The sequence below is a fragment of the Aspergillus costaricaensis genome (genome assembly GCF_003184835.1).
Source record: "Aspergillus costaricaensis CBS 115574 unplaced genomic scaffold BO79scaffold_27, whole genome shotgun sequence".
NCBI classification, from domain to species: Eukaryota; Fungi; Ascomycota; class Eurotiomycetes; order Eurotiales; family Aspergillaceae; genus Aspergillus; species Aspergillus costaricensis.
Genome location: NW_020291827.1, coordinates 134,253 through 153,811, shown reverse-complemented (window position 1 = coordinate 153,811; position 19,559 = coordinate 134,253). Strand labels below are relative to the sequence as shown.

Below are 19,559 nucleotides of genomic sequence, written 5' to 3'. Positions count from 1 at the left end.
AAGAAGCTGCGGCTCATACCCCGTGTAATTCGTTCAACAATCAAGTTAGATTTTTGTCAGTACATTGGTAGAACATTCCAATCGATGCCTTAAGGCTGAAATTGTAGTACTAAGTTAATCTCTTGGCGGGCGCTGTCTTACATAAGCGGTGGGAGCTCCACAGGAGCGCAACGCCCGAGCGGCGACGAAGAGCGAGCTCTCTCTGTTTCCCATCAACAAGCCCAACTTCATCGCCTAGAGTGAGGAGGCTTATCGCATCAAAGCTCCCACTCTCACCCTCATCACTCGCGTTTTCTAAATCTCCCGTCTATCCGCGTTCCCGAACACACCCCGACTACTCGCCATATAACCGTCAGAGATGGCGCAAGACGGCGAGCGGTCAGCTCCCGCCGACAAGGGCAAGGGCAAGGTTGACGATATCAAGGAGTTGTCTGGAGGAAAGAAGACAGCGGCCGATGAGAAGCCACAAGCTGATGGCAAGCAGAAGGATGACGAGTCGAAAGAGGGTAGGTGGACATGTCGAGTCAGGCCGCAGACCTCCCGACGCCGCACCTGACATCACTAACGCCGTGCTCTGATCGAGGTGCTAACACGATGGATATTACAGAAGAACTCAGTGAAGAGGATCAGCAGCTGAAGAATGAGCTGGAAATGCTCGTGGAGAGGTTAAAGGTACGGGGATGAAGCTGTTCTGTTGGGGTCCCGAGCGATGACGTTAACTCTCAACCTGCCATCTAGGAGCCCGATACCTCGTTGTACGCCCCTGCCTTGGATGCGATTAAGAACTTCATCAAGACCTCGACATCTTCTATGACTGCTGTTCCCAAGCCCTTGAAATTTCTAAGACCGCATTACGATGAGCTCACGGAGCTCTATGAGAAGTGGGCGGCCGGCCCGGTTAAGGTTTGTTGCCCGTCATGCAGACCATCCTATCAACCTAACCAAGTATGTATCTCTAGGACTCGCTCGCCGATATGCTCTCGGTTCTTGGCATGACCTACGGAGATGAGGAGAAGCTCGAAACCCTGAAGTACCGCCTTCTCACCAAGTCCGAAGACCTCGGTTCCTGGGGCCACGAATACATCAGACACCTGGCGCTGGAAATTGGGCAAGAGTACCAAAACCGGCTTAACGCTGAGAAGGATGTACAGGACTTGATCGATCTCTCGCTGTCTCTTGTTCCCTACTTCCTGAGCCACAACGCCGAAGCCGATGCTGTCGACCTTCTCAGTGAGCTCGAGATCATCGAGGAGATCCCGCGCTTTCTGGACGAAAACACATACGGAAGGGTCTGCTTGTACATGGTCAGCATGGTCAACCTTCTCACATACCCCGAAGACCAGCAATTCCTTCGTACCGCCCATGAGATCTATGTCCGCTACAAGGAGCTCACCAAGGCCGTTGTTCTTGCTATCCGTCTGAACGACATTGACCTCATTAAGAGCGATATTAATGCCACTGAGGATAGGTCGCTCAAGAAGCAGATGGCGTTCCTTGTTTCCCGGCAACAAATATGGCTTGACCTTCCTGAGGAAGAGGAAGACCAGTCCTTCATGGACAGCTTGAACAACACCTCCATTCCAAAGCACTTCAAGTCTCTTGGAAAAGAGCTCAACATCCTTGATCCCCAGATGCCGGAAGACATTTACAAGACCCACCTCGAAAGCAGCCGCGGTGCTGGCCTTACAAATGTTGACTCCGCCAGGCACAACCTCGCCAGTGCCTTTGTCAACGCCTTCGCCAACGCTGGATATGGCAACGATAAGATGATGCTTGTGGAGGGTGACAAAGGCCCCTGGGTCTGGAAGACTAAGGATGACGGCATGCTGTCGACGACTGCTTCGATGGGTATGCTTCTGCACAGGGATGTCGAGATTGGTCTGGACAAGATCGACAGGTATACCTACGCCTCGGAGGATCAGATCAAGGCGGGTGCATTGCTTTCTATCGGTATCCTCAACTCGGGTGTGCGGATAGACTCCGACCCTGCTTTGGCTCTCCTCAGTGACCCCGACAATCTCGAGGCCAAGAGTGTGCCCATGAGAGTTGCTTCTATCATGGGTCTCGGTCTGGCTTATGCCGGATCGAACAAGGAGGAGTTGCTTGAGGTTCTACTCCCCATTGTCGAGGATGGGTCCTTGGACATGCAGCTGTCTGCCATGGCAGCGGTATCCCTGGGTCTTATCTTTGTGGGATCTTCTAATCACCAGGTCAGTGAGGCCATTGCCACCACATTGATGGACGAGGAGCGGCAGAAGCAGCTCAAGGATAAGTGGACTCGCTTCATGGCCCTGGGTCTGGCGCTCCTTTACTTCGGTCGTCAGGAAGAGGTCGACGTCATCCTTGACATCCTGAAGGCAGTCGATCACCCTATGGCCAAACCGACCTCGGTCCTTGCTTCGGTCTGCGCCTGGGCGGGTACTGGCACCGTCCTGAAACTGCAGGAGCTCCTCCACATCTGCAATGATATCATCGACGAGACTGAGGAGAACAAGGGTGATGAACTTGTTCAGTCGTATGCTGTTCTGGGTCTGTCGCTCATTGCTATGGGTGAGGAGGTCGGGCAGGATATGATCTTGCGGCAGTTCGGCCACCTGATGCATTACGGTGCCAGCAACATCCGCAAGGCTGTTCCCCTTGCCATGGGCTTGATCACACCCAGCAACCCTCAGATGAAGGTTTACGACACTCTGTCCCGGTACAGTCACGACACCGACAACGATGTCGCTATCAACGCCATTTTCGCCATGGGTCTTTGCGGTGCTGGTACCAAGAATGCCCGTCTGGCGCAGCTGCTTAGGCAGTTGGCCAGTTACTACCACCGCGACCAGAACACTTTGTTCATGGTCCGCATTGCCCAGGGTCTTTTGCACATGGGCAAGGGTACAATGACCCTGAACCCCTTCCACACAGATCGCCAGGTCCTCTCGCGCGTATCAGCCGCAGGTCTTCTCACCGTCCTGGTGTCTATGATCGATGCCAAGCAATTCGTCCTCGCCGAACACCACTATCTCCTCTACTTCCTCATCACCGCCATGTACCCACGCTTCCTTGTCACGCTCGACGAAGACCTGCAGCCTCTCACCGTCAATGTCCGGGTCGGTCAGGCCGTGGACGTTGTTGGCCAGGCGGGTCGCCCTAAGACCATCACTGGTTGGCAAACACAGAGCACGCCGGTGCTGCTGGCCTACGGCGAACGTGCAGAGCTCGAAGACGAGCAGTACATTCCTCTCAGCAGCACTCTAGAGGGTCTGGTCATCTTGCGCAAGGTAAATAATCCGTGCTAGTGATAATATGATAAACCATGATGCTAATGTTATGGCAGAACCCCAACTGGGAAAATCAAGACTCGGTTTAATGGCCCTTCGACTTGACACGACTGTGTGGGTGAGCTGAGCAGGGGGCTTGCTGCTCAGGTACTGTGTTTTCATGTAATCAGCACGAATTGGAAAATAGCAGGCACCGATTGTCATTATATTCGATCTATCAATTAGACTGGTGGATGTGGCACGGGTGATAAATGCTAGTATGACCTCTAGGCTTATATATGTCTGAGAAACCTCAATTGAAACAGATTCTTTCGCCAATAGACTTAATTAGTAGTAATAATACTAGTAGTACTGCTATGAAGTGACTTCAAGCTACTGCTATTTTCCAAACTTGAAGGTGTTTCTCGGCACCCGTCCGTAGTAGATGTATATATTATGCAGTGTAGTAACTAGTAAACTACCGGATTCGAAAGGCGATGAGCAACTTCGAAGTCATAGAGGGGCATCTAACAAGCCAAGTAGACATGCCTTTACGACTTACAAACAAACCAGTTATTCGTTATGTTCTCTTTTGGATGATTTCGTTGAGCAACCAACTACTCAGAACTGTGTATTCTGTAGGACCTTGGAGACATCCGAAATAGGAAACTAGGGCATAGGGCAGCGGCATCCTGACTTTTCCGCGCATCAATGTAATGGTCGACGCCTTCATCGACAGCGCAAACTCACGTTCCACGCTATACGCAGTCGGTAGCTTAACTTGTGAGCAGATTCCGACATCGAACACACTGCATCATGAAGCTCGATCCGAAAGCGATCCGCTACCTCACCTCTGAGGACTTCCGCGTCCTCTCCGCGGTATGCCCCTCCCCCGCCCTCTGATCGCAGCCTATTGTCTGACAGCTAACAGAACTGTGTCGCAGGTTGAACAAGGAAGCAGAAACCATGAAGTCGTGCCCACGCCTCTGATCGCGCAGATTGCTGGCCTCCGCGGTGGCAGCGGAGTGCACCGGTCTATCTCCAATCTCGCCAAGACTAACCTGATCGCTAAGGTTAAGAATGCGAAATGTACGGTTGTCGCCTTTGTTGCTATACGGTGTTGAGTATAGGCGAAGATTTTACTGACAAGTGCTTGGTAGATGATGGATACCGTCTCACCTACGGAGGTCTCGACTACCTCGCCCTCAACGCCCACCAGAAGCAAAAGTGCATTTACTCCGTCGGTAACCAGATTGGCGTTGGCAAGGAGTCCGATATTATCGTCGTCGCCGGTCACGATGGAACACAGCGCATTTTGAAGATTCACCGTCTCGGTCGTATTTCTTTCCGTACCGTCAAGACAAACCGCGATTACCTCCGACACCGTAACACTGGCTCGTGGATGTACATGTCGCGCCTGGCCGCGATGAAGGAATATGCCTTTATGAAGGCCCTACGAGAGAACGGCTTCTCCGTTCCCGAACCCATTGCCCAGAACCGCCACACCATCGTCATGAGCTTGATCGATGCGTTTCCGCTACGACAGATCTCCAAGGTCGCCCATCCCGCATCACTGTATTCGGAGCTGATGGATATGATCGTGCAGCTGGCGCGGTTTGGTCTGATTCACGGTGACTTCAACGAGTTCAACATCCTTATCAAGGAAATAGAGGATCCAGATGCTAAGGGGAAGGGCCGTGAGGATGACGAGGATGATGAGAATATCCGGTTGGTGCCAGTCATGATCGATTTCCCACAGATGGTGTCGATCGACCACCCCAATGCGGAGATGTACTTTGACCGTGATGTCAACTGCATCAAGCGCTACTTCCAGCGCAAGTTCCACTTCACTAGTGATGCTCCCGGCCCTTTCTTCAAGGATGCGAGGAAGCAGCTCATCCAGAACCCCGGAAAGCGGTTAGATGTGGAAGTTGAGGCGTCAGGATTCTCGAGGAAGATGGCGCGCGAGCTGGAGAACTACATGAAGGAGGTTGGCGCCAATGGCGACAACGATGAAGACAAGGAAAGTGACGAGGAGGAAGAGGAAGAGGAGGAGGGTTCCGGCTCTGAAGGGGAGGAGAACGAACAATCACAGGAGGTGGACGAGAGTGCCCGGCGACTTGGGAACCTGCAGGTATCGGACGGGCAGTAGACAGCACACCAGTAAATGATAGTAATGACCATGACGAATATAAAATATTTCTCATTCAACCATATTTCAAAATGAACAAATTTTTATTTTCCTCGTACTTATAATAATCTCCAGGACCTGTTACAAAATATCCGACCAAAAACCACACTACGGTACCCGACGCGGCCAACCACGCAATTTCACGTTTGCTCCCGACGAACTTTCCGCCGGGGCATATCAAATCAAATCAATCTTCCCTCTACGAATATCATCACCACCACCACCACCATCACCTCAATCGGACCCATTCAATTCACACCCCCCAAAAATGGTCCGACGATTCTCCAAGTTCCCCAAAAAGCCCGCCGACTGGGTCGGTCCCGCGGCGCCTCTGTCCGAACGGAAGCAGATCTTCCTGTACGTGCATCCTATATACAATATCCATACCAAATTCCCATTACATGAAGAAACAATGAAGAAAAACTAAGAATTGACGATGAATAAAATAGTCCCGACTTCACAATCGCCCTAATCCGCACGCCCTTCCTCCCTCCCCGCTACGCCACCTTCTACGTGCCGCTCAACTTCAACAAACTGGATATGCGCGATTACCTGCAGCGTCTGTACGGCGTGGGCGTTGTCAGCGTGCGATCATTCGTCGAGCAACAGAAACTGACGAGGTTGAAGTCCCTGGGTCGTTATGGATATGGAAAGATTCGTCGCCCGCAGTCGAAGAAGAAGATGACGGTTGAGATGAAGGAGGCGTTTGTTTGGCCGGAGGCGCCGAAGGATATGGCTCCGTATGTTTATTCCTTGTTTATTTTGTGTGGAATTGTTGGGTTTGGGGATAATGCTGACAATATGGGTGTTTGTGTGCAGATGGGAGAAGGACCAGTTCTTCAAGGCTCAGAAATACCAGGAGGAGATCCAGGATAAGCAGAAGCCGGATGCGGGAATGAAGGCGGATGAGAAGGAGAGGGAGGTTTATAAGGAGGATGCGAAGAAGTTGTTGGAGGGTGCTAAGCCGTGGAGGCCGACTTGGAGGGCTTTGGGGTTGGGGCATTATGAGAGGCCGTTGGTTAAGTCGTAATTTCTTTGTGTTTGATATGTTGGTTTAGAAATTTGTTGCTTGTTTGGTATATCAGGGTTCAAGTTAGACAGTTTGTGATTGAGGGCTGTCGTCGTGTATTATATTTATATTACTACCTACTTGTGTATGTTCAATACTATCCATTGTGTTTGGGATGAGTTTGGGTGAATGAAATAGTAATTGGTTGTAACTGACAGATAACTATGTGTGGAATTGAGGATATGTTGACGCTGGTAAAGGAAAGTGGTCGCTGCGCTTAGAAGGACAATAAGAGAGAACAAACAATAAAGCACAAGTACTATCTACACGGACCATTGGGTCGTGTTGTGATTGAATAGTGAGTGAGTGGAGAGCCCTTACAGTCGGCTCTCGATGAAGTTGGTGTGCTGACCAGGCCAGTGGGCATCTGGCCACACCTGTCGGATAGCTTCCCAAATATGTCTGTCAGATGTTAGCAATCTGCAGCAGCAAGTATGGATGATTGAGATACTCACGTTACATAAACAATTTCAAGTCCTTCGCTGACCTCCTGCGGCACGTCTTTGACATCCTTGCGGTTGTGATGGGGCAAGAGAACGGTCTTGACGCCGGCGCGGTGCGCACCGATCAGCTTCTCCTTGATGCCGCCAACAGGCATCACCTTGCCGCGGAGCGACACTTCGCCAGTCATGGCAACACTGGGAGGTACTGCCTTGCCGGTGAATAGGGAGATGAGACCCATCGTGTGTGCCAGGCCTGCCGAGGGGCCATCCTTCGGGATGGCCCCGGACGGGCAGTGGACGTGCAGGCTGCGGTTCTTCATGATATCCTCGGTGGGATCCGCAGTCAGTCCAAGCTCAAAGGCATGGGCTTTCACCCATGTCAGAGCCACCTCCACGCTCTCCTTTAGCACGTCTCCCAGCTTTCCGGTGAGCTGGACCCGGCCGTTGCCTGGCATGTCTGCAACCTCGATGAACAGGATGCTGCCTTGACCTCCAGTGGAGTATGCGACAAGTCCAGTGACAACACCGGGACGACCATGCTTTTCGGCGATTTCTTCCTCAAAGCGCTCGATACCTAGTATATCTTCCAACTCGTCCATGCTCACCATGGGGTTGTACGCATCAAGTCGGCCTGCATCGCCCGCATCCGCAAACTGGACGGCCTTGTATCGACAGACCGAGCCAAGCTCACGCTCTAGGTTACGAACACCCGACTCTCTGGTGTAGGACGTGATGACTTTGTCAATCACCTCGTCAGACAAAACGACCTGGCCATCCGAAAGCCCATTCGCTCTGATCTGCTTGGGAATGAGGTGTCTCTTGGCAATGTGTCGCTTCTCAACCGTAGTGTAGCCGGACAGAGATATGGTTTCCATCCGGTCGAGTAGGGGTGCCGGGATAGTGTCCAAAGAGTTAGCAGTGGCAATGAAGAGTACCTTGCTCAGGTCAATAGGGATGTTGATATAGTGATCTGAGAATGTATGGTTCTGCTCAGGATCCAGGACCTCGAGCATGGCTGCTGATGGGTCTCCTTGGAAATTGGCGCCTCCGACCTTGTCAATCTCGTCGAGCAAGAACACTGGGTTGGCAACGCCGACCTTCTTGAGACCACTGACAATCAGTCCCGGCATCGCAGCAACGTAGGTCCGGCGATGGCCTCGGATTTCAGCCTCATCTCTAACGCCACCCAGAGAGATCCTGTGAAACTTGCGACCGAGCGATGAGGCCACTGATCGCGCCAAGCTGGTCTTACCAACGCCTGGTGGACCAACAAGCAGGAGGATGGGCGACTTGTCGCCCATGCGACGAGTCTTCAGCATATGCAGCTTGGTCTCAACAGCGACTCGATCCGTCTCGGACAACACAGGTACCTCCTTCTCGAGGTCGCCTCCATCGGATGCCTCAAGCTCTTTCGACAAGGTCTCAATTTGGCGCTCAACATCTCTGTTGGTAGACTGCTTGAGTCGGAGCACGGCCAAGTACTCAAGAAGCCTCTTCTTGATCTTTTCCAATCCATAGTGATCATCGTCTAGCTGCTTCCTGGCTCTCTTCAAAGTCTCCGGTCCAAGCTGGTCCTCGGTCATCTTAGTCCATGGGATATCCGCGATATTTTCGAGGTAGGTCCGGCAGACACCGTACTCAGCATTTGCCGGGTTCATCTTACGAAGACGTCGCAGCTCCTTGTCCGCAACCTTTCTCGCCTCAGGGCTGAGCTGGGCCTCTTGCAACCTCTGCTGCAGCTCATCGACCTCGTTTGATTCCTTGTCATCGTTGTCATTGTTTCGACCGGCTGACAACCCGGGTGGCGTCAGTCCGCTAAGACCAGCCATCGCCTTCCTTGCCAGGATCTCACGGTCACGAGGATCGATCTGGTTAATGTCGAACCCAGAGCTAGGAAAGCTGTTGGTAGTGATTGTAGTGACCTTCACATTGCTCTTGATGCTCTGTAATTGCCTAGTTAGCATCTCAACAACTCTCTCTAGTCTGATCTTGACGTCAAGCGATGCTAAGATCCGAAGCTTTTCTTCGAAGCCGGAGTCGGCGACGTCCGCCATAAAATCGGCCAGTCTACCCGCATGGGAGACATCAGACTTGGTAATGAACAGTTCGAACTTCCGGGCAATGAGTGGCGAAAGGCGGCTTCCAGGAGATGGTAGTAAGGAAGACAATCGCAGCAAGGTCAGGAGCTCGCGAGATAGTTGTCGCAGCTGTTGGAATAACTCTACTGTTTCAGCATCGCCGGAGACTGTTTCTAGAAATGACCAGATTAGACACTCGTCCAGATAAGAAGTAGCAACAACAGCGCAGAGCAACGAAAGAAAACCGACCTTTCTCATCATGAACAATAGCTTCAGCCTCGAAGTACGGCCTTTCCTTCAGGACGCGCCTAACAGTGAACCGCTGGACACCCTGGACCACGAGAGCCGGCTCCGAATAGGCACGGCGCTGGATACCAATTACTTTACCAACGGTACCATGACGAAACAGATCCTCCTTTCTGGCTTGTCCAGCATCAATCATCTCAAACTCCTCCCTCCGGTCTTCATCCAAGCTTCCGTCATCGATGAGTCGCTGACCGTCCTTGCTCAGATAAGGTGAGCTGAGGGGAACGCATCCGAAGGTGATAGCCGTTCCATCGCGCTTCGCCACGGCCGATCGATCAACGATTGTCGAAAGTAAATTGGCGAGATCCGGGCGATTCGAAACAGGAATCCGTAGCGTAATGCCAGGAAGTAGGACCGATCCTTTGGGCAGCGGAACCAAGGGGAGCTTGGTTGTTCTGCCGCTGTTGGAACCCATCTCGGTATGCCAGAACACAAAGGCACACACTCAGTGGCGATGACAAGATTAAAGTTGATGGAGAGGTGAAATGAAAGGTTGGTGTCGTCTGGGGGAACGATGGTAGATCAGGTCGACAGCGCACGGGGCTGTCGTGGCGGTCGGGTTATAAGGCAACTAGTAGAGGTGAGGTTCCACTGTTCCAGAACCCCGTCGATAGATGAAGGCGTGACTCTGGGGAGGAGATCCAATCCGATAAGCGCCCTTCTCTCCGATGCCGAGGTTCGCACGGGGCAACGTCAATCATCCCCCCGTCTGCGGAAACCGGAGTCCTGCAGCACAGCTTCCGCTCTTCCAGAACATGCCATGGCAGGCTGTGAGTCCCTGAAGACATTGTGACCAATCTACTATGTATCTTCTTTACTGAAACTCCGAGGGAAAGTACATTGACCGGATCTAATCAGCGTGATGTGGCACTCGATGCCCCAGAAGCACGAGACCCGCGAAGAAAGGCGGTGTCTCCTCATCCGGTAACATTACCCGGATGTATAATTACCGTCGGGGGCTGGGCCGAGTCGTATGACAAACGCAAAATACGAGTAAAATACCCAGCGTCAAATGTCAAGATTGTCTCTGAAACATTTCCCCTCAATGCTTGAGAGCCGTGCAGCCCACTCTTCTGTTTAGTACTTCGACGCCCGCAATATTCTTCGCCTAGATCACGGCAAGATATACCTCAGTTCAACTCTCTCCCTAGAAACCCAATCGCTCCCTGCATACACCAACCATCGTCGCAATGGCTTCTGCCCCGCCCCACGCCACCAACCCCTCATCGCGCAAGACCTTCACCATTGGCACGCGCAAGTCCAAGCTTGCTCTGCTTCAAACGGATCTGGTTCAAGCGGCGCTCAAGCAAACATGGCCCGACTATGAATTCAAGATCCATTCCCGAGAGACCGCCGGCGACCAGAACACGACCATTGCGCTCCGTGACTTTACGACCAAGAACCTGTGGACCCAGGAACTGGAGGACCTTCTGATTGCTGGCCAGGTTGACTTTATTGTGCACTCTCTCAAGGGTACATATCCGCTCATTCTTTATCTCGCCCTAAGAAATGAACACTGACTTATCTCTATCATTGCAGATGTGCCGACTCTCCTTCCCTCCTCCTGCACCCTCGGCCCCATGATGAAGCGCGAAGACACAAGAGACGTCCTGGTCATGAAGAAGGGCCTTTCATACAAAAGTCTGGCCGAGCTGCCCGAAGGCTCCGTTGTCGGTACCTCCTCCATCCGTCGTACCGCCCAACTCGCCCGTCGCTACCCCCACCTGAAGGTCATGGATGTGCGTGGTAACATTGGCACTCGGTTGTCGAAGCTGGATGCAGAGGATGGCCCATTCACGTGTCTCATCCTGGCTGCTGCTGGCTTGCTGAGATTGGAGCTGGGCGATCGTATCACCAGCTATCTGGACTCTAAGAACGGGGGAATGCTCTATGCTGTCGGTCAGGGTGCTCTCGGCATTGAGATCCGGAAGGATGACCAGCAGGTGCTGGACATGCTACAGAACATCGGTCATAAGGAGACCACTTTTGCTAGTTTGGCAGAGCGCAGCCTTCTGCGTACTCTTGAGGGTGGATGCAGTGCGCCGTTGGGTGTCGAGTCCGAATGGGTCAATGGTGCTTTGAGGATGCGCTCCATTGTGGTTAGTGTGGATGGTAAGGAGAGCGCTGAGGTTGAGATCGATGGTGCTGTTGATTCGCCTCAGGCTGCGGAGGAGTTCGGTGTTACCGTGGCTAAGGCGTTGGTCGAGAAGGGCGCCGGCAAGATCTTGGAGGAAATCCAGCGCAACAAGCAGACTGCTTAGATAGAAGCTGGAAAGTCTATGTGGTGGAGATGCTGGTCTTCTCCTTCACGGGAGATATGATGATACAATGGACATATATAGATGGATACCCATATGAAAAAGAAAGAATGTTGCGTGTCTGCTGAAACTTCTCCATTACAAGTACGTTGCTGAGTACCAGTAGGCTTTCTGGAAGATTCATGACAGGGTGTGCAGTACTATTCTATCATTTGTTACTCGTATCATGATATTGGCCAACTTGAATGGCCAATCAGCCGTCAGAGACATATATATATATATATATATTTCATGCACATCAACCCCGATTCAATGTATTGCCAGAGCCTCTTGGATTCGCCTCTTTATACTCGTCCCAAGCTCTGGCCTTCATTGTTTCTTCATCAGCCAAATCCATGTCATCTTCGTCGACCTCAGGCTTTATGCCTGACTTTTCTCCCCCGCCTTCGATGACATTACCCCTCCTTTTCTCCTCTTCAAGATATTCATCAATCGTCATAGTGGGTAGATTATGTCCCGATCGGAAAACCCCTTGCTGGAGCTGCGTCCTGCGATCAAGCAACGTGAATGGCTGCATAGGCTTCCCCTCCTTACTCAGGATAGGTCCGAACTTCCCTCCTCTCAGCAGTTCGGCAATCGGACGATCTAGCCGCTCGGAGTAGCTCGACTCGCTTGCCTGATTCCGCCGACGTGGATCATCCTGCAATGACTCAGCGGGGTTTGGCGGAGCACTGCGGATGGTTGACAGCATAGTCAGTTCTTGCGACAGCAGATCCAAGGACTGGAATGACTGGTGGATGTAGAGGTTGATCTCGGCGAGGTAGAGTTTCCGGACATCCTCCTCGTCGCTTTGCAGCCGGCTTTGGTTATTCGCAAAATACTTGAGAGAGTGTAAGTAGATCGCTCGGTAACATAGAGTGAGCAAAGCCTATCCAACCTCTAATTTCTGCTTCAGCTCCTTCTCCTCCTTGAACCTGTTTATCTTCACTTCTCGGCGGGTCGCAGCATCATTGGTTGTAGTCAGGGAAAAAGAGGTGGGGTTCGAGGTGTAACGTTCATAAAGCTTCTTGTCCTTCTCATTAAGGACGTCGTAATCGTCTAGTCGGGCGAGGAAGCGTTCATATTGCCCAAGCGCACGTCGGAGGAGAGCTTCGCGGTCCGAGCTGTAGGTTCTTTGGAGAAGATCTGCAAGATGATACTCTACCGTAAGGTATCTGGAGGTAGGCAAGAAATTAGCGCATCCTCAGGCAGCTCCGCTAGGTATGTCATGGCTATACTGGATATCTGTCGTGGAGATGTCCTCCAAAGGTTCGTTCGAGCTGAACAGAGATAGCAAGCCCACTTGCCGCTGGCATTCCTCAAGCTTGGCTATTGTTGCGTTGACATCACTGCGGTATGCATCCGTGTTGCTGTCGGGGCGGGCTTCTAAAGCAGACTTTTCAGCTTTCGCTTCCGCAAAAAGGGATCGTAGATTTTGCGGCTGTTCCATTGCGCTGCTTCACGGGATGGTGAGGGGTAATGTTGTATGAATTCAAAAGCTCCGCTGGAGAATGACTGCCGATCGGCAGATATGAGGGCTGTTTCATACACCGGCGTTTCTTTCTTACATTAATTACTGAACGGTATCCACCTCACTAAGCTAAGCACGGCATAATAAAGGTCACGTGAATTATGCGCAGCATAATGCATGGTTCATCCTTTATCGGTAAGAGGATGATTACTTACGAAATGCCTGGATTATTTACACTATTGCGAGAAATATCTACTTGAATCAGGGAAGCAACGTAAAAGGACTAAGCAATATCTGGAAAAATCCATGCATGGATTGACCCGCGTATATAGCCTTTGCCCCGCGGTGCTTCCCTTCTCTGAAGTACTATATATAGTGACCTGTCTTGGGAACTTATACGCCCAGTACTCCTATGGAAGTACCTTGATGAAGCATCTCGTTGCTTGATAGCTTCCATAACTACCAGCACTGAATAATTCTTCACCTATTAGCTGTCACACACATCAACCTTGACCAACTAACAGGGATGAAAGCAATAGCCGGTCTCCATCTTCCGCTGTTTGTCTCCGTTTGTGACACGACCACCGGCTGCCAGTGACTGCTCCCGGTGACATATTCACATCTTTTTTAACTTATCATCTTCACTTACTTCTTTTAATGGGAAACACAGTAACCTCGCATCTTCGATTATTGATTCAGCATTGAGCAGTTTACTGCTTCAGAACTAACCGTAGGATAAGACCACAATGCCATCAGCTCACGCTTCCAATATGGGAGTAAATTCCGATCTTCATGGGCCCGATCAGAATCTATCCGTGGAAACAATACAAGGGCGCGCCGTGACTATGACTGAGGATATACCACAGGAAGATGACAGATCATCGGATGAATCCGACAATGGCGAGCACGAAGATCAGAGCAAAGCAGGAGTTTCACAGCAACGTATTACCCAGAACGCAAAGTTCAGAGACCTGTTAGTACTTGAGTCCATAAATCGAGCATACAAGAGCGCTAATAACCAACAAGTCTTGCACAGCGTGCTGATACAGGCCCCATTCATGACAATAAACTCACCCATGACCTGCCAGATGCTCAGCTTTCCACTGCTCACTTGGTAGCGAAACAAGACCTCGGAATTGGTACGCTGGACCCAAGAGAGTACCAATTGGAACTATTTGAGAGAGCGAAAGCGCAGAATACAATTGCTGTACTTGATACGGGTACTATCCTCACACAAAGATGAGTTGACTTGATGCGAGCTAATGATAATGTAGGCTCTGGGAAGACTTTGATCGCAGTGTTGCTACTTAAACATACACTGGAAAAGGAATTGAATGATCGCGCGGAGGGGAAGCAACATCGAATAGCCTTTTTCCTTGTACGTTCTGCGATCTTCTGACCCGGAATAGATGCTCTAATACAGGAACAGGTAGATAGCGTGACGCTCGCATACCAACAGGCCGCGGTACTACGCAACAATTTGGATCAGAATGTCGGGCATTTCTTTGGGGCTATGGGAACTGACCTGTGGAGCAAAACTGTTTGGGAGCAGCACTTCCAAAAGAACATGGTGATCGTCTGTACAGCGGAGATTTTGAACCAGTGCCTGCTCAACTCCTACGTTAAGATGAGCCAAATTAACCTCCTAATATTCGATGAAGCGCACCATACGAAGAAAGATCATCCTTATGCACGGTGTGTATCATCTGACATGAAACACATACGAAAGCTAATTACACTTCAGCATCATACGTGAATCTTACCTTGAAGAAGACCCCTCAAAGCGTCCACGAATATTTGGGATGACAGCATCACCGATCGACACAAAAGGTGACATAGTCGATGAAGCTACGTATGTTATGAAAGTTGGAGTAACAAATGAAGTACTAATTCAAAATAGGAGACTTGAGAAGTTGCTTGACAGTAGGATAGCTACGACTTCCAACATGTCACTTCTACGGCAGGTGGTCAGGCGTCCAGTGGAAAGAGTATGGTCCTTCAACAGGTTGGAGCAACCGTTTGCTACTAGCCTATATAAGCAGCTTGAAGATCGTTTTGGAGACATGGCGTGCTTGGAGGGTATATTCAGATTTGCTTGGCAGGCCAGCTCTGAGCTAGGCCGATGGTGTTCAGATCGAGCATGGGCGCGTGCTTTAGCAGATGATGTATTGCCCAAACTCGAAGGTAATGTTCGCAAGACAGCAAACTCTGAAATATCATCCGATGTGCCCGAAAGTGCTTACAAGGAGATTTTGCGGATAACGGAAGCCAGTGAGATAGTGAAGGGCTATGAGTTTAGCAGTCCTGAGACCTTTGGCCAACTTAGCCCCAAAGTGCAAGTCCTTCGCGAAGAGCTCGCCCACTATTTTGGACGACCGACGGAGACAAAATGCATTGTTTTCACGCAGAAGCGCTACACTGCTTTGATTCTGTCTGAACTTTTTCAGACCCTGAATATTCCCTTCCTTCGGCCTGGTGTGCTTATTGGTGTCCGGTCTGGGGATTTAGCCGGAATGAACATAACGTTCCGCCAGCAGTTTATTTCCTTGGTTAAGTTTAGGACCGGCGAGATCAATTGCTTGGTAAGTACTCGAATTCGTCTTCCAGTGTATCAAAAGCTAACAAATCTTAGTTCGCTACATCAGTTGCTGAAGAGGGTCTGGATATTCCTGATTGTAATCTGGTCGTTAGGTATGGTGGTAACTCTGCTGTTCCCTACCCGAGTGCCTAACCTGATAAAATAGGTTTGATCTTTATCAAACGTTGATCCAATACGTGCAAAGCCGTGGGCGGGCGAGGCATTTCAACTCAACGGTAAGACCAGATGCTAGATGTGTGTTACAGGAATTAATGTTCGGAATTACAGTATGCGAGTATGGTCGAAAGAGGAAACCTGGATCATGAGCAGAGGCTACTTGAGGTTCAAGATGCTGAAGTAAGTCCCTATGAACAAGAAGCTGTATTCAAACTAACATGCCAAACTAACATGACAGAAAATGATGCAAAACTTTTGTAGAACCCTCCCCGAGGATAGGCTATTATATGGCATTGACCACGACCTTGATACAGTGTTACAGAAAGACGAGGGCAACAGGACTTTCAAAATCAAATCTACAGGTGCTAAGCTAACCTATCATTCAGCAACGGCGATACTTGCTCGGTACGCTAGTTCTTTGGTATGTGTGACATTCAACTAGGATTACGTGTCGATTCCTAACGAGTCGCGGTCTGTAGCAATACGAAAAGGAGATTTCGGCTCAAGTAACTTATGTAGTGCTTCTTATCAACGGTGCCTTTGTTTGCGAGGTTATTTTACCGGAAAAGTCACCTATCCGAGGCCTCACAGGAAGCCCAGCAATGAAGAAGTCCATTGCGAAGCGCTCTGCGGCCTTTGATACATGTCTTTTACTTCGGAAGAACAAGTTGCTCGATGACCATTTCAATTCAATATACCATCGCCGCCTTCCGGCAATGCGAAACGCGAAACTTGCAATAACATCGAAGCGCACCAGCGAGTATGACATGATATCGAAGCCATCTTTATGGGGCCGGAAACAAGGAATGCCCCCCAAAGAACTTTATGGCACCGTTATCACGTTCTTGCCCTCCAGTCAACTATTGCACGAGGCCAGACCTTTGCTATTGTTCACACGAGAGAGACTACCACACTTCCCACAGTTTCCCATCTTCCTCGATGACGACATAGAGACTACAATACTCACGACTCCCTTGGAAAATCAGATTCTACTTTCAGAAGAGGAGGTTGATGCCCTCACAGTGTTTACTCTTCGTGTTTTTCGTGACGTGTTCCACAAGACTTACGATAACGAGCCCGAAAAGATGGCTTACTGGCTAGCACCGGTAAGGGTTCAAAGCTCATACATCCCGTCATTCGACCCAAGGCAGATCCTTGACTGGGAGAGCCTCAACTATGTGCGCGACAACGATAGCATTCCATTTTCTACGGAGACACACCCAGAGAGCTTGGTTGATCTCTTTGTGTTCGATGCCTGGGATGGAAGATGCCGATTCTTCACAGTAGGAATCGAGGAAAGTCTGACTCCCTCTTCTCCTCCACCACCCTTTGTAGCCCGGCGCAGACACATGACCGATATTATGAATTACTGCTCGAGCCTCTCCAAGAACTCCAGGGCTAAATTTCTGTCGACTTGTCACTGGGACCAACCTGTCTTAAGGGCAGAGCTCGTACGACTCCGCAGAAACCTTTTAGACAGAATGACAGACACCGAGAGAGAAGTTGAAACGAGGTGCTTCATTTGTCTTGAGCCATTGAAAGTATCTGCTGTAAGTTTATCCTCAATCAATTGGAAAACAGGCACTGAGCGCTAGCGAAGATCCCTGCAGCTACAGCATTCTCCTGTCTCGCATTCCCAGCAATCATCTCCAGAATTGATGCATACCTAATCTCTCTCCAAGGCTGCGAAAGCCTAAATTTCACCGTCAAGCTGGACCTCGCCCTTGAAGCATTCACAAAAGACTCCGATAATACCGAGGAACACCGAGCTCAGCAGATACATGTCCAACGAGGAATGGGAAGAAATTATGAGCGACTGGAATTCCTCGGAGACTGTTTCCTGAAGATGGCTACCTCGATTGCTCTCTTCACACAAAACCCAGACGATGATGAGTTTGACTATCATGTAAACCGGATGTGCCTCATTTGCAACAAGAACCTCTTTAATGCAGCCGTAAAAAAGGAGATCTATAAGTATATTCGTAGTCGAGGATTTTCGAGGTAAGGATTCCTCTGCCGTGTGTGAGGGTTGAACCAGAAGACTAACAGTTGCGGCAAGACATACATGGTATCCAGAGGGTCTGAAGTTACTACAAGGTAAAGACCACAGTAGAAAGGCAACCACGGAGAGCAAGCATGCCCTTGCAGAGAAAACAATTGCCGATGTTTGCGAAGCTTTGATAGGGGCGTCTCTGCTTTCCGGGGGTCCTGAACATCGATTCGACATGGCTGTCAAGGCAGTGACTACTCTGGTGAACAGTCCCAGTCACATGGCTGAGCGATGGAAGGACTACATCTCTTTATATACGATACCGAAGTATCAGCGCCGAGCGGCGGATGGTGCCGAGATACACCTTTGTCGAAAGGTCGAAGAGAAGCTGAGCTACCGCTTCCGTTACCCGACGCTTCTTGGATCAGCTTTCACTCACCCTTCGTATCCATCCGCATGGGCTAAAGTACCCTGCTATCAGCGCTTGGAGTTTCTTGGTGATTCACTGATTGACATGGTGTGCGTGGAAGACTTGTTTGCCAGGTATCCTGACCGAGACCCCCAGTGGCTCACAGAACACAAAGTAAGAAATCTGTACACCTATAAGTAACCAAGCATTCATTAACAATACTGCTGTAGATGGCCATGGTGTCCAACAAGTTTCTGGGTGCTTTAGCCGTGAAACTGGGGCTCCATACGCATCTAAAGTACTTTAGCGCTCCTTTGCAATCTCAGATCACTCAGTACGCCGAAGAGATCCAGACAGCAGAGGGCGAGAGTGAGGGCGCGGTGGACTACTGGACTGTGACAAAAGACCCTCCTAAGGTAATGCCGCCCTTCTGCAATGCAGAACGCAGCTAACGTGGATGACCAGTGTTTGCCCGACATGGTTGAAGCGTATGTAGGAGCAGTTTTCGTTGACTCCGGTTTCAACTTCGAGGTCATTGAGAAGTTCTTCCGGGATCACATCAAACCATTCTTCGAGGACATGGCAATTTATGACAGCTTCGCAAATAAGCACCCTACGGTAAGGCCGACCCTGACTGATTGTAATCTGGGCTAGATGGCTGAACCGAACTAGACTTTCTTGTACAACCGACTGACTAATGAATTCGGCTGCATGAACTATTGTCTGAAAGCTGGTGAGATGCCCAGCATCGATGGGGCCCCGGCTGGGGTTTTAGCGGCCGTCATCGTGCATGATGTTGTCATTGCCGAAGGTACAGCATCATCTGGTCGCTATGCTAAAGTTAAGGCCAGTGAGAGGGCACTCGCCGTGCTGGACGAGCTATCATCAGCAGTTTTCCAGAGGAAATATCGCTGTGATTGTCGAGAGTCAGGAGACTTGGCAAGACCCGACATTGGAACGGCTATCTGAAGGAAATTGGGACTAGGAGCTTAGTACATGCGGTGAAACAGCCTGGGTAATTAGCAGATGAAATGGTAGGTGCGTGACTCAGGAAACATGTAAAAGGGGCCATGAAATTGTGCTAGCGGCAGTTTTTATATCATTCGAAATATTCATTTTCCCTCTCTCTTCAGATGTTGTGCCAGAATATTAGTAGATGCCAGTAGTTAGATAGGTGGTAGTCTATCTAGTCTAAGAGTAGATCCATGGACGCCGTCGACCCGCCCGCTGCTGTCCGGGACGCACTAAGCCCCATCTGGATTAGCGGAAGTTCCCCCTGAAGTGTACCACTTTCTTCTGGGC

At 50.3% G+C, this 19,559-nt stretch overlaps 7 protein-coding genes across 7 annotated transcripts; 5 read left to right on the top strand and 2 right to left on the bottom strand.

Annotated features, from left to right (window-relative positions):
* Positions 1 to 225: 225 nt before the first annotated feature.
* BO79DRAFT_289331 (proteasome regulatory particle base subunit RPN1) lies at positions 226 to 3,583 on the top strand. Its single transcript, XM_025688771.1, has 5 exons — positions 226 to 506; positions 608 to 672; positions 739 to 903; positions 960 to 3,269; positions 3,326 to 3,583. The coding sequence occupies exons 1-5, from the start codon at positions 359 to 361 to the stop codon at positions 3,356 to 3,358; spliced, it is 2,721 nt and encodes a 906-aa protein (XP_025536932.1). The 5' UTR covers positions 226 to 358; the 3' UTR covers positions 3,359 to 3,583.
* A 435-nt stretch (positions 3,584 to 4,018) lies between these two features.
* BO79DRAFT_199681 (protein kinase RIO2) lies at positions 4,019 to 5,427 on the top strand. The gene is made up of 3 exons (XM_025681435.1): positions 4,019 to 4,127; positions 4,193 to 4,337; positions 4,409 to 5,427. The coding sequence occupies exons 1-3, from the start codon at positions 4,065 to 4,067 to the stop codon at positions 5,398 to 5,400; spliced, it is 1,200 nt and encodes a 399-aa protein (XP_025536931.1). The 5' UTR covers positions 4,019 to 4,064; the 3' UTR covers positions 5,401 to 5,427.
* A 214-nt stretch (positions 5,428 to 5,641) lies between these two features.
* On the top strand, positions 5,642 to 6,577 carry BO79DRAFT_177944 (mitochondrial 54S ribosomal protein uL23m). Its single transcript, XM_025679954.1, has 3 exons — positions 5,642 to 5,796; positions 5,889 to 6,179; positions 6,259 to 6,577. The coding sequence occupies exons 1-3, from the start codon at positions 5,708 to 5,710 to the stop codon at positions 6,467 to 6,469; spliced, it is 591 nt and encodes a 196-aa protein (XP_025536930.1). The 5' UTR covers positions 5,642 to 5,707; the 3' UTR covers positions 6,470 to 6,577.
* Positions 6,578 to 6,632: 55 nt separating this feature from the next.
* BO79DRAFT_247069 (putative LON domain serine protease) lies at positions 6,633 to 9,933 on the bottom strand. Its single transcript, XM_025685621.1, has 3 exons — positions 9,279 to 9,933; positions 6,964 to 9,196; positions 6,633 to 6,910 (listed from the first exon to the last, which is right to left on the bottom strand). The coding sequence occupies exons 1-3, from the start codon at positions 9,748 to 9,750 to the stop codon at positions 6,826 to 6,828; spliced, it is 2,790 nt and encodes a 929-aa protein (XP_025536929.1). The 5' UTR covers positions 9,751 to 9,933; the 3' UTR covers positions 6,633 to 6,825.
* A 465-nt stretch (positions 9,934 to 10,398) lies between these two features.
* On the top strand, positions 10,399 to 11,680 carry BO79DRAFT_199671 (porphobilinogen deaminase). Its single transcript, XM_025681434.1, has 2 exons — positions 10,399 to 10,808; positions 10,875 to 11,680. Exons 1-2 carry the CDS (start codon positions 10,526 to 10,528, stop codon positions 11,594 to 11,596), a joined length of 1,005 nt encoding a protein of 334 aa, XP_025536928.1. The 5' UTR covers positions 10,399 to 10,525; the 3' UTR covers positions 11,597 to 11,680.
* A 174-nt stretch (positions 11,681 to 11,854) lies between these two features.
* BO79DRAFT_177937 (IGBP1/TAP42 family protein) lies at positions 11,855 to 13,117 on the bottom strand. The gene is made up of 3 exons (XM_025679953.1): positions 12,871 to 13,117; positions 12,531 to 12,807; positions 11,855 to 12,473 (listed from the first exon to the last, which is right to left on the bottom strand). Exons 1-3 carry the CDS (start codon positions 13,080 to 13,082, stop codon positions 11,892 to 11,894), a joined length of 1,071 nt encoding a protein of 356 aa, XP_025536927.1. The 5' UTR covers positions 13,083 to 13,117; the 3' UTR covers positions 11,855 to 11,891.
* Positions 13,118 to 13,948: 831 nt separating this feature from the next.
* Positions 13,949 to 19,226, top strand: BO79DRAFT_154229 (putative RNA helicase/RNAse III; the record flags this gene model as incomplete). The annotated part of the gene is made up of 16 exons (XM_025678744.1): positions 13,949 to 14,076; positions 14,130 to 14,323; positions 14,378 to 14,481; positions 14,533 to 14,798; positions 14,848 to 14,955; positions 15,004 to 15,685; positions 15,736 to 15,794; positions 15,848 to 15,917; positions 15,970 to 16,038; positions 16,097 to 16,279; positions 16,338 to 17,408; positions 17,459 to 17,859; positions 17,918 to 18,431; positions 18,488 to 18,673; positions 18,723 to 18,875; positions 18,930 to 19,226. 16 exons carry the CDS (start codon positions 13,949 to 13,951, stop codon positions 19,224 to 19,226), a joined length of 4,485 nt encoding a protein of 1,494 aa, XP_025536926.1.
* Between the last annotated feature and the right edge of the window lie 333 nt (positions 19,227 to 19,559).